The sequence below is a fragment of the Argiope bruennichi genome, chromosome 8, assembly GCF_947563725.1.
Source record: "Argiope bruennichi chromosome 8, qqArgBrue1.1, whole genome shotgun sequence".
NCBI lineage: Eukaryota > Metazoa > Arthropoda > Arachnida > Araneae > Araneidae > Argiope > Argiope bruennichi.
Window position 1 is genome coordinate 73,585,453 of NC_079158.1, and position 13,271 is coordinate 73,598,723.

General features: G+C 28.1%; 1 protein-coding gene across 2 annotated transcripts in view; it reads right to left on the reverse strand.

The window, feature by feature from the left end:
- Window positions 1–13,271, reverse strand: part of LOC129981070 (solute carrier organic anion transporter family member 74D-like) — a 75,933-nt gene that overhangs the window by 26,703 nt on the left and 35,959 nt on the right. The window contains exon 1 of one of the 2 annotated variants that reach the window (XM_056091715.1): window positions 6,437–7,152. The exons of the other annotated variant lie outside the window; for it this stretch is intronic. Within the exon in view, the coding sequence (XP_055947690.1) occupies window positions 6,437–7,076 (640 nt within the window). The 5' untranslated portion in view covers window positions 7,077–7,152. Of the gene's footprint in view, window positions 1–6,436; window positions 7,153–13,271 lie in introns of those variants that run through there. 2 annotated transcript variants of the gene reach the window in all.

The following is a 13,271-nucleotide window of genomic DNA, read 5'->3' on the forward strand; positions in this document are numbered from 1 at the left end:
TAAAAATTGGGATGCGTGCTTTTAATGCTTTTTTATTGTTTCATGCATTTTCTTTTTCAAAAAAATAACAGACAATTTCTTCGGTATCTTTAAACGCTTTATCTTCAAAAATGTACTTTAAAATATATGAAAAAAATAAGAAATATATATCAATGTACCTGTAGATAACGATTATTTAGCGGAGTTTCTTTAAGCATGTCTGTAATCTAATTGAAACTGTGATGAAAGAGCTTCGTAACCTTATTTCTTTACGTGATAATGATAAATTTATTCTTCCAAAATAAAATGTTTTGAAATAATTAATAAAAATTTGATTCACATCTATTGAATGGCAAAATTTATTTATCTGGCAGTTTAATAATTTACAATTGAATGTGAATTCGAGGTCTAACAATCAAGAATTCACATTCAGTTAGTGATCCTAGAATCAATAATCCAGTAAAAAAATATTTAGCAAAGTTCATACAACAAAAATTCCTAATAAATCGGAAGAGTGGCATTTTCTATGGTCCAAGAGGATCATGACACCTAAAGTAGCACCTAATAATCAGGTAAAATTCTGATTTAGGAGGGCATGCACGGTATAAAGTTGCCTTATTAGAGGACTTTTAAAGGCTTCATTTCTGTTTTGTAAGAAATGAAGTTGGGAAAACACCCCGCAGATATAAAGATCACATCGAGAAATTTGCTGGTGAAACGCACATCGGCCTATCAATATAGCGATTTTTGAATAATACTGGTTTAAATCAGTGGAAATGGTCTCCCCGAAACTTTCCCGCATACTAAAGTCTAAATTTTAGATAGTATTCAAGTATTTCAACACCTTTCATAATTATTCTTTCACAAGATTTCAGATTATGTAATATTTTGCATTAATCAGTTACCCCGAAACTTTCCCGCATACTCTCCAATACAGGTCTTGCTTCCCTCCCTCTGCGTAAAATTCATAATCTTGGGTAAGGCTGCGAATACCATCCATGTCATTAATGAACGATAGTTACGATATATAGATCTTTTGCTGAAATCTAAAATTTTTACAATAGCGATAATACGTATTTTGGACGATTTTTTTGCTGATCAACTGACATCAAAATTTGAAACGAAACTACAATTGTCATAAAATATCATAAATGACTTTCATTGACTTAAGTCATTGAGCTTATGAGTTATTACGTTTACGTGCATGCGAAAGTACAAACCAACAAATGATCAACCGTTTGATGGATTTTGTTCAAAATTTGAGAAGTATCTACAGTTTAAATGATAAATATGTGTTTCAAATTTTATTTACCAAACTCTTTGAGTTTTCTTGTATAGAGGAACAAAATAAACAAACAAACAGCCAAATAAACAAACTTCTTATAAAGGCATTTCTTTCAAAATTTGAAAAGTATCTACAAATATAGTCATATTTTATAAATTTCAGCCTCCTATCTTAAAGTGTTCTTGAGTTATTGTTTTCTCAGACAGACAGACATAATGCTAAAAATGTGTTTTTTGGAATTCAGGGACAACTGAAATGTGGATAATCTTCAAAGATCACATGTTCGAATTTTTTGCCGATTACAATGTTTTCTTTATACTTTGTAAACCAGAAAGAAAAAAAATGGAAACTTTAGCTTTCTACCTCCAGTTCCTGTTTCGATACTTTTCCATTGTCTTACTCATTAAGACATTAGGAATTTTAGGACATTAGGAATGGAAACTTTAGGTTTCTACCTCCAGTTCCTATTTCTATACTTTTCCATTTATTCTCTTACCCAATAAAACATTAGGAATGTTTTAATAATATGTTATATAATAAATTTAAAATATTTGAAATATTATATTAAAAATATTTCACTTATAATAAATTAAAAATATTTATACTTATTAATAAAATAAGTATAAATTATAAATTTAAATGATGTAGTTAGAGTAAAGAAAAATTTTAACATGATGACGTTTATAAACTAGAGCTATATCTGTAAATCACGAACATATTAAAGAGTAGAAAATTAGTCCTACATCTGTCGAATTATGTAGATAATCATTTATTAGGCCCTCACTAAAAATAAGCTTGTTTACTAAAAAATAAGTGCTAAATGTGCTAACTAAAAATAAGTTCCTTAAAATTTTAATTAATCTTTTAAAAAAAAAAAATCTTAACATTTTCCTAAATATCTTGCGAACATATCAATGTTCAAAATACATTTTGCACCATAAAAATTTCAAAAATTTGTTTCAGTGATCGCAGTTTAATTTCGTACAGTTTTTTTTCCGTGTGCTTCTACTAAGCCTTTCAAAAAATATTTGGAACTTTATTTTATAACAATATCTTTCATTAAATAGTTATTCTATTGCATTGCAGTGGTTAAAAATACTTTTTAAATCACATTATTATAGCTATACCAAGAATGAAAGATTATTTAAATTGGGTTTATTATTATCATCACTGAGTAATTCAAGAATGGAAATTGAAAATAAAGAGCACTATTTTTGTCAAGAATTTCAAGTAATAATTAACGAATTTCCAATAAAACTAAGAGTTGTTCCACAGTCAAATAAGTGAGTTTTGAATTATTTACCCAGAAAATCAATCAAAACCACTGGCTTTTAAAAATATTTCTACTTTAAGTGACAAATAAAAAGTATTTGACATTCTATAGAACATACGCTTCAATCCATTTCATGCTTTCAATTACAAAGAAAAAGGTTGAAAGGAAAAATAATTCTGAAGTCCTTAACTTTATTTTAAACTGTTAATTATTTTTGCACTAATTAAAAATATTTTTTACAATAATATAAATATTGAGGAGTTAATTATAAACATTATCATGCTACCATAATTATAAATGTTACCATGCTACCCTAATTATAAACATTACCATGCTACCATAATTATAAACATCACCATGCTACCTTAATTATTAATATCACCATGCTACCATAATTATAAACATTACCATGTTTCTGGCTAGATATTTTTTTGATATTTTTTTATTGATAAATGTTGGCTGGAGTAAAATTCATTCATCCAACAGTTTAAATATTTATGCTTGTTCGTATATGATGTTTCTTATCCCACTTTGATTTCCTTGTAATTGTAAAGAATTCATCATAAAAAAATTTTCAGGAAAAGGAAGGCCTTATCAATTGATCAAAGCGAACCGAAGCATCTGATATAGCACTTCAGGTTAAATCAGATTCGATCTCCTACATATAAGGGAAACTGCTTTCCTCGGTGACTCAGTGCAAGCGGTTGACCTTTCAATTGGAATAAAAGAATTAAAATGAAATATTTGCCAGGATCTTTTTTGGCAATTCATAGAGACAGTGTATATCAGTCTATAGGTTTTTGAAGAAAAAAAATTCAAAATTATTTTTAGATAATGGAAAAATAAATTTCCTTTTTCGATTTCTATTCTCTACGATTAATACAGGATGGCCATAGAATAACTTTCCCTGTTTGGCCGCATCTACAACTAAAACGAATGAACAAAATGAAACCAGATTTCATATACAGACTGAGAAAGGCATGGGAAAATGAATTCCGCAGGGAAAAAAAGTTAATACTGAAAGTTGCCGATAGGAAAAATATTGGAGCTGTTGTCAAGTACGTACCAGGAATTTGCATATCTGGATAGATTATATAAAATTCCTAGTGTGTGCATGACAACAGTACATGAATTCCTTGTAAAAACAAAAGATCAGACGACCTGTTAGCAGTTCGTTCTTGACTATTGATGTGTTCTTGACTGTTCGTGATCGGTTGTTAATGTGTTTTTAATATGGGCCCTACCTATCCAGCGTAAAGACAACCTAATACCGTGTCTGCTCTTAAGCAAACCTGTATGTCTTATATACAGAATATAAGACGGGCTGTTATTACACTTTACACACAACAGTAGAGTACATCATACACCGTATGCAATATGTTGTACACAGGGAGGGTCAGCATTTTGAAAATGTTGTACGCTGTTCAGGGAACCTCATTATTGATGAATAAAAGATTATTTCCTGTGAGTTTCATGAATTCATTCATAATTGTACTCTCACAGCACCAGTATTTCCCCTATCAGCAATTTTTGGTACCAATTTTTTTCTGCGTAATTTATCTTCCCATGCCTTCCACAGTCTGTATATGAAATGTGGTTTAACTTCGTCCATTCATTTTAGCTGCAGATGCCACCAAACAGGGAAAGTTATTTTACGGCCACCCTGTATAATATATTATATCATGTACTTTTCCAACAACTGAAATGTTACATTTAAACTATTTCGGTTTCTAAATACAACTTATAAATTTAAATTATCTCATTACTCATAAGAAAATTTTTTGCATACAAATGTGTATGTAAACACTTTTATAAAAGTATAATAAAATATTTTTTGTTTAAAATTTGAATTAAACTAATATTTGATGATGATGATGTCGTGTCTGCGTTACCACGGAAAGAGGGGGGCAGTAGCTTCTGATGGTAAAGACCCCTGAGCTCCCGAGGGCAGAAATCTGACTTCTTGCTCATATGGAGATGAAACTCACACATTCGCTTGCGCAATCCCTTTTTACAGGGGGGGGGCACATTCACACACCTCACAGATAGAACACAGATGAAGAACAACCATGCCTGCCCCAGATCACGGGGAAGATGCGCTACCCCTATGCAAGGACGCCGGCAACTAGTATTTTAGTCATCTATTTAAATGTTTAAATTTTCTTCTAAAAGAACGTTATGAATTCGAAAGAAAAATCTATGATGTAAATATAACTCATCTACGAATAAATATTCAGATTTAATATGGAATATTGAAAAGCTTATGTTACTGAAATAAAGAAAAGGAAAAACAAATTATTAATCTGAATCTGGGGAAACAAAATAAATATATTTTTTAAAAATTCTGTTACACATAAACAGGAAACTTATTTGTATTTATTTGTATTATTTTAACAACCATATCTTAATACTTCTTAATTTCTAGTAAAATTTGGACTTTTTCTCAAGTTTTTAATTCAAAGAAAATTTTCATTCTAATATTTATCACGTTTAAAATGATTTAGCAAACCTTTAATTCAAGGAAAATTCCCATCAATAAGATGTAAATGACGTTATTAACATCACATTATTTAATGCCATTTACTATTGCAGTACTTCATTTGTATCAAAATTATTATACAAAAGTAAATGCTCACAATTCTGAATATATTTTATTTGAAATAAAATGCTTTTAACTAATATATTCATTAATAAACATTTCTTTTATACACAAAATGTGTGCGTGTGTGTGTGTGTGTGTGTGTGTGTGTGTGTGTGTGTGTGTGTGTGTGTGTGTGTGTGTGTGTGTGTGTGTGTGTGTGTGTGTGTGTGTGTGTTTGCGTGCGTGCGTGTATTTCAGTCATTGGCAAAAATTATATGTGATTATCTATATTACAAATAACAATAGCGATCATTCTTGAGTAAATTAATATTAAGAAGTTTTATAAATTATAACTTGCAGAAGAATTAACCAGAATTTTCAAGAGGAGATATTGAATATTATATATTTTATATGTATTTCTTTTATCAATGAGTTATTAATATCATGTTAATAAGGATATGTTATTGTATATCTATATGCATTACTTCAGCTGATACACTGTCTCTCAACGAATGCATATGATTGAAATGGTATATCTTTATGAAATCATTCTTAATTATGAATATTTTTTATGATTTAATATGGAATATTGAATTTTTTGCAGAAAAAAATAACTTACAAATATACAATGAAAAGAAAAAAAAACCCTTTTTCATATGTTGTTGATGCAATTCATTTGTTACTTGTAAAAATATTGCATTTGAATAAAAACTTTTTTATCATTTCCTTGACTAAACATTCTAATTCTTTAAGTTGCAATAAGCAATTATGTTCCCGTTTCGAAAATGTGCACTAAAAAATTTCCAAATAATATTAAATGCAATTTTCTTATTTTTTAAAGGTAATAAAACTGTCATACATTTGGATTTGATAAATTATACTACCAAAAGAAATACCTTAACGGTATGATAATAACTACTGGTTTTGTATAAAGAAAAATAACACAAAGGTCCAACAGCATCATTGTAAAAGAAATACTATCGAAACTTATTATAATAGTACCTACAACATCCAAACTCTGCTTAAGCCGAAGTCAAACAGGGAAAGATGCTCCTTCCGATAAGAAAGCCCGAAATAAAATAACAGGCCATTAAAGAACAAAACCGACGATTGGACCCTGGCTCATTTACATTAAAATTTTTCAGAATGTCAAACAACAGAAAAATAGTAGATATTAAAATATGTATAAATAAAATAGGAAAATTATAAGAAAGGAGTAAATATAAAATAGTAAAATATATGAGAAAAGAAATGCAATGATGCTCATAATTAGTATTGACTATACACATCATATAAAGTACTGAAAACGTATACCTACTGAAATACATTGGAGCATTTTTCTTCTTAACATTATCATCTAAATAAGGAGCCCCAATCGTATAATAAGCTGTATATCCAAAACCCCACAAGAAGTTCGCCAGAAACAAAATTGTAGCAACTGGTACCTTAGATGAACTAACTGTATTGTCACAATTCTCAATTTTCTCCTCTCCTTCACAGAATTCTTGATTTTTATCACCTGTCACATGTATTTCTCTCACCAAAAGATGCAAAGCTGGACCATATATAAAATATGGAATGGTACATATAAAACAACTCAAGGATACCATTACCATACCAAAAGCAATGACTCTTGGCTTGTGCCATTTCTGACCATAATAACCAACTATGAAGCTGATTAATGTAGCGCTTATGTTATCAGCGATGAAAATTACACCTGAGAGTTGACTTTCAAAACCAAACCGTTTCTCCAATGTTGTCAAAACACCGACGAAATAAGTAAAATACGCTCCTTCAAGGACTCCCACTGTACAAAAGATAACTAAATAGACTTTCGGATCTGCAAATCTTTGCATCCATTTAGGCTTGAACTTTCCTATGCCACATTTGTATTCTATTTCTTTAGATTCTTCATATTCGGAATCGGTGGAGGGGACGGCAGTAAAGTTGTGTTCCATTTCTTAAGTTAAATTTGAAAACATCGAAAAGAATTGGCTGCATACCCTGAGTTGTAACATCCGATTTACTATAACTTCAGGAAATTCCTCAAGTGTATAAACAATTACGTAATAGATAAGGAATTGGAGATTGAGCCAGTGAAAAAAAGAAATCGACTTCTTAATCAAATCTTAATGGGTTGGACCCTAGCCTCGATGAAGTTTGAGATAACCAAAAGAGATAAAACACGGCAAGTCTCTAATAAATGTATCGAATGAATTGTAACGGTTGTCAGTGAAACAGAAGCAGAGAACTGTTATTGATAAATTACTTTCGTTAAAAATATAAATAAGAGATATAAGAAATAAGAAATAAGAATATTACTGAATAAGATGGAAATGGTAATAAAAAAATCAACAAATATTACAAAACAAACACAAAGAGATAAAAAACAAATTATCATTATTAGATAAGAATACCAGATGAGCAAGCTAAAAAAGCAGCATATGATTTTTTAATGCTTTGCATGCATTTTGAAATATCACCCTATTGATATTCTTGTTTAATAAGAACAAAATCAAATACCTTGTCTGTTACCGCTTAAAATTTATTTTTGAAATATCCTTAAAGTTTTTCAAAAATTGTGCTTGTTTTTTTTTAGCATAAAATAAATTGTTTTCTTACTGTTTCAACTCAAATTTTTTAAGTCTACAATTCGATAAATTTAACAATTGCCCAGACAATAAAGCATTCATTTTAAAATAAATGTTAAAACATCAGATTAAGGTTAAAAACTAAGTATTTCCTATTTAGTAAGCACTAACTTTTCCAGTAAAGAACTATATAGTTCATTGCGAAATTTACTTAAAAGATTTGATCAGCTTATGCTGGATCATGATCATTATGATCCATGCAGTGGAAGCAAGAGGACGTATGTTTTCGAAGACATTTCTTTAATCCTCACGTTTCACACAAAAAAAGACAAGGCAAAACATTAACGAGCGCACCTCACAGAACAGCATCTCATCTCAGTTTATTAACGATCGCAGTGCACTATGGGATGTGTACCTAATCATGTATTTCCATATATTTTCCAAAAGAGAAGATAGCGTAATGCCAACTGCTACAAGCTATTAAAACATATTTGTTTTGTTCCTTAATAAGTACTAAAAATGTCTTGATTTAATAAAATACAAAAAATAAATTTATAATAAATAAAGGAAAATTTATAAAACAATAAAAAATGTATCAATGAAATCACTTGAGTTGCTTATAAAATAAAGAAATTAAAACCTAATGATTCTGTCATAAATGTTTCTTGACTTTCGACAGGAAAAAAAATAGTGTCTTCCATAAATAGCTTTATTATGCATATCAGGTCGTTAAGCAACATATCTATGAATGGCCAGAATCTTCTTGCAAAGTTTTTTCCTAAAATTGGCAACAATTTCAAATTATATGAATTAAGGTATACAAAATAACCGATTGCTGAGGAGTTTAATATACAACAATTAGGGCTTCATTAATTTTGTTCCATCTACAAGTGGTAGCGAATGTAGCGTGTTGAAATTATATGAACAGCGAATTTTATTTCTTTTTTATTTATTTATTTATTTATTTATTTTTGTCTTAGTAAAGAAAAAATAATTCGAAAGTTAATTTTGATTTGTAATATTTTATTTTTAAAAAATGTCGTTAATAAATTGATTGATTGATTGACTTTTCGATTTACGCTTTATTTTCTTCTTATATGTATATTTCTATCCTTAAATAAACTAATAGGAATAATGTTATTAAAATGAGTGTTAAATTATTCAAAATCCTTGATCTGAAACAAAAATTATAAACAGCAAAATAAAAATTATTTTAAATGTTTCAAATTAGTCAGAATTTAACTCTAAATATATTTGAGCTGGTGGAAATATTTTTCCTAAAGCACAGATATCTGGATTTTTCTTGAATGGTGAATAAGCTTTTAAATAAATAAAAGGATTGTATAAACATATGATATAAATAAGGAAAATAGGGCCTTTACGATATCAGCAGATTAGAATAAGTTCACAAACAGCTTTATCAGCTTTCTTAAAATATTTGACATCAAAAATTCTCCAGAGGAAAAATATACTATCAGATTTAATGTGAATTTTCTGAATATGAGAATTATGTTCAACTGTCAGCTAGTTGAAATTCATGAAATGAATGGATTTTCCATATCTGAATATTGAGAAATGAATCATTATAATTACTGTATGACAAAACTATGAAGCTAAGAAAATCTCAGTTTAAAAAGCTATTGCAATTTTGATTAAAAGGATAGTTGCAATCCAAAATGGTCCAGATTTAGTACGATTAAATTATTATCTACTTAAACTCTCTAAAATGTTATAGTGATATAATAAAAGATTTCTATTGGTAAAAATACAATATTTGAACTCTCGTTATAGAGATAAATAATTTATTCATCAGCAAAAGTTTACACTTTTCTTTTGAAGTGTAAAATTTCTCCATTGAGTGTAAATGAAGAATGAATCATGAAGTAACTAGCTAAAGTTTCATATAACATCTGGGCAAAATTCAAAAATAAAGTTTTTTTCTATGTTAAATTTTGCTTTTCAAATAAATATAATGCTTTAGTTAGGAAACACATAATCGAAATCTTTCTATGAAATCTTTTCTGCTCTTTAATTCTCCATTTGTTTATTTTTATCAGAAGCAATTTCAATTTTGACAATTAAAAGCTAAAAAAATAAGACACTGAATTTTCTTTTAGTTTAACAATATGCATTGAATCAAATGAAATATTTCGATTTTCAAAATGCATAATTACATTTTTGTAGTGAAGAATTCAAAATATACTCACTGTAATCGAACATTTTGCCTTTTGCATCTCCAAAATGGAATAATGTCTTCAGGAAGCACTCTTTATTTCCTAATCCACGCAAGAAATTAGCAAGAAATAGCATGATAATAGCCACATATTTTACGAAGTTTTCTTGCTCTTCAGTTTTATGATATGATGATCCAGAAATATCTCGAGTTTGCTGGGGCAGAAGATGAACAGCAGGTCCATAAATAAAATAAGGAACTGTGCACATGAAGCAACTCATCGACACAACGGCACTGCTAAATACTGAGCTGCTAATTGTGAACGACTTCCAAGGAAAACAGACAAGCAGTAAACTCACCAATATTTCACATATACTATCTGCGATAATAATAGATCCTGAGACTAAACTGCCGAATTCAAAGCGTTTCTCTAAGGTAGAAATCACTCCTATGAAGTATGTGAAATAAATACCTTCTAAAATAACAACTGTATTCGACAATGCATAATAAAATTTAGGGTTGCTGAATCTCCCTTTGCATTTAACTCTAAATCCCCGACACTGAGAATCTTCATCTTCAAGAATTTCGTATAAATCGTAGTCATTCTTTAAATCAGACTTCATCATTTTTAATGATTAATGATTGTAACAGAGTTATTCGTACAAGAAACTGAAAGAATGATGATTTAAAACTCCAGATCTCATCTGCGTTTTTGAAATATATATTATGTATCGACAATTGCTCAATACAGCTTTGGATTAAAGAATCAGTCTGTGAACAGTCTAAAGAACTTAAAAGTATAGCCAGAGATAAGAATAAGCTTTTTGAAGCAAATGGGAGAAAAACACCCTTTAGATGTGAAGTTCGCTTAACTGTCAAATTTTTAATGATTACTAAGCAGTAAGCATATGTTTCGCTCTTTTAAAGATTGGTATATTATTGAAAGATGAATTTAAAATTACTCAGCCGGTTTCTTCGCTAAAGATAAATAAAGATTACGAAATGCTGTGTTATTAAGAGCGTAATGTGATAATCATATAAATGACGCAGTTTTTCAAATAACAATTGAAAATTTTGAATACAAATTGAAACATTGTTTTAAACTGAAATTAAAGTATTTTAATTAGTTGTTTTAATTTATATATTTTTATATTTTATATTTTAATTAAGCATTAATATGGGCAATAAAAAGCAGTTTATTGAATGTAATAATTCATGAAACACAAAAATTAACTTATTCTTTTAAAAAAATGTAACTAGATAAAAAATTTAACCCTTTCCAAGGCCGTGGGAAGTATGCTTCCCACCAAATTTATCAATCCTTGCATGAAATTATGTAGGTTGGCATAAATTCTGACAAATTTTTTTAGAAAGACAGAAACTTAGATGCTTCAGTTCTTTATCTCACACAAAATGATGTGTCTTGGTTTGTCACTTAATTATTAATTAACTAAATTAATTAATTAATCAAATTAAAATTATCTAATAAGCTAAATGAATCCCTTTTCCTATTCTAATTTCAAGCCTAAAAATATTTTAACATAATATGATTAGAAAAAAATGGCCCTTTAAAGGGTTAACAGAAGCAAAACAAATTCAAAATAATTTCAAAAAGATGAATTTAAAGATAAAGTAAATAGAATGAACAGCGAGCATTTTTTTCTAATGTCACACGAAAGAAATGTTTTAAATGAAAGAAATGTTTATTGAAATTATTTTACATGAAATTACGCATTACATTATTCATTCTTAAATTATTAGCATAGTTTAATTATTAATTACAACATATTAATCATATTTATCCATGCCATAAAATATAACAAATTCCACTCCCCAAGTTTTCTTAACGTGAAAGTAAGTATCATATTTAAAGTAAAAAGAATTATATATTTTAAAATTCAGTTTAGAATTGAAATTTCTTTATGAAGAACAAATCGGTTGCATTTAGAAAACAGTTACACGAATATATTTCTTGATATGGAACATGCTACAATTAATTGTATAATGATCCTAAAAACTGATAGACAGTTCTTTATATAAGAAAATTCAGAATTTAGGATGAAATATTTATTTTTAGAAATAATGTATTTCTTTTAAATACATAAAATCTAATGTATTTTGCAGCAAAAAGCATGTAATGCAAAAAATAAGAAACAAGAAATTTTCAGTAAGTATTCTTTATATAATTTTCAATAATTTCAAAAATTGTTTAATCAAATAAGATATTAAATTTCAAAAAGAAAATAATTATGATTCAAAAACCTTAAAATAATTTTCACTTTGAAAAAAAAGCTTCATTGTTTAATACACGGTTAGCCGATTCTTATGCCTTGTAACTCATAGACAATTCTTTTCAAAATCGAAGATTTTAGCCAGATTATTGAAATGAAGTTCTTTTTCATTCTCAAAAATATGAAATTGATTTGTTGAATATGCATTTATAATAACATTGATTTAATTTAGAATTCTTAAGCTATTTTTTGAATGCAGACAAAACTAATTTAAAATATTAGAAGGAAAATTGAGCAATCACTATTCCGAAACAATTAGTATTATAATATTTTGAATATCTGTTGATCTATTTATCGGAATTTACGGTGGGAAAACTTCAAAATTTTGCTTAAATCTTAATATTCTAATTAAATTCTTAAAATTCTAATTAAAATTTCAAATAAAATCACTCTGAAGTCTGCATTTCTACTACAATGTACATGCGCAAGTGCAAGTTTACTACTCTGGTTGATTTGTAAAGCGCCAACATATGTACACATATATTCTCATTTTTATAATTAATGAAAAAATAAATCTTTCAATTTTTTTTCTAAATTTTTCCTTTTAATTAATGCTTTGCTTTACACATTTCTATTCAGCCAATTTTAATGTGTTTTTTTACTCTACATTAAAAATATGTTTATTTCAAATTTCCAAGTTACATTTTTTTTAAACCTATTTTATTTTTAATCATTTAGCTATGCATATACTTTCTAAAGCAGATAAAGCTATCATTTCTTTCCAAGACGACTTTTTCAATCAATTAATGCTTGAACGTGTTCCTTTTTTGTGCTCATAAATTATTCATTATTTTTAAATAAAAAAGAGGTGAAAAGAGGTTCACTTCTTTTAGAAATTTCCTGCCTTTTTGAAAGTGATTTTAAAATTTAAAATTCTATTATTCTATTTAAGTTATTCTATTTAAAAATAAATATTGTTTGTTTGAGGATATATATTCACAAAGCATTGAAACAAAATGCTTCATTTGCCAAGGGGAATAATCTCCCAGAAATTTTCTCTTACATTCTTTAATAAAAGTATTATCTCCCTCTTCTCACATAAAATTTTCGATTTTGGATAAAAACAACAATGCATTCCATGACTTTGTCAGACAATTG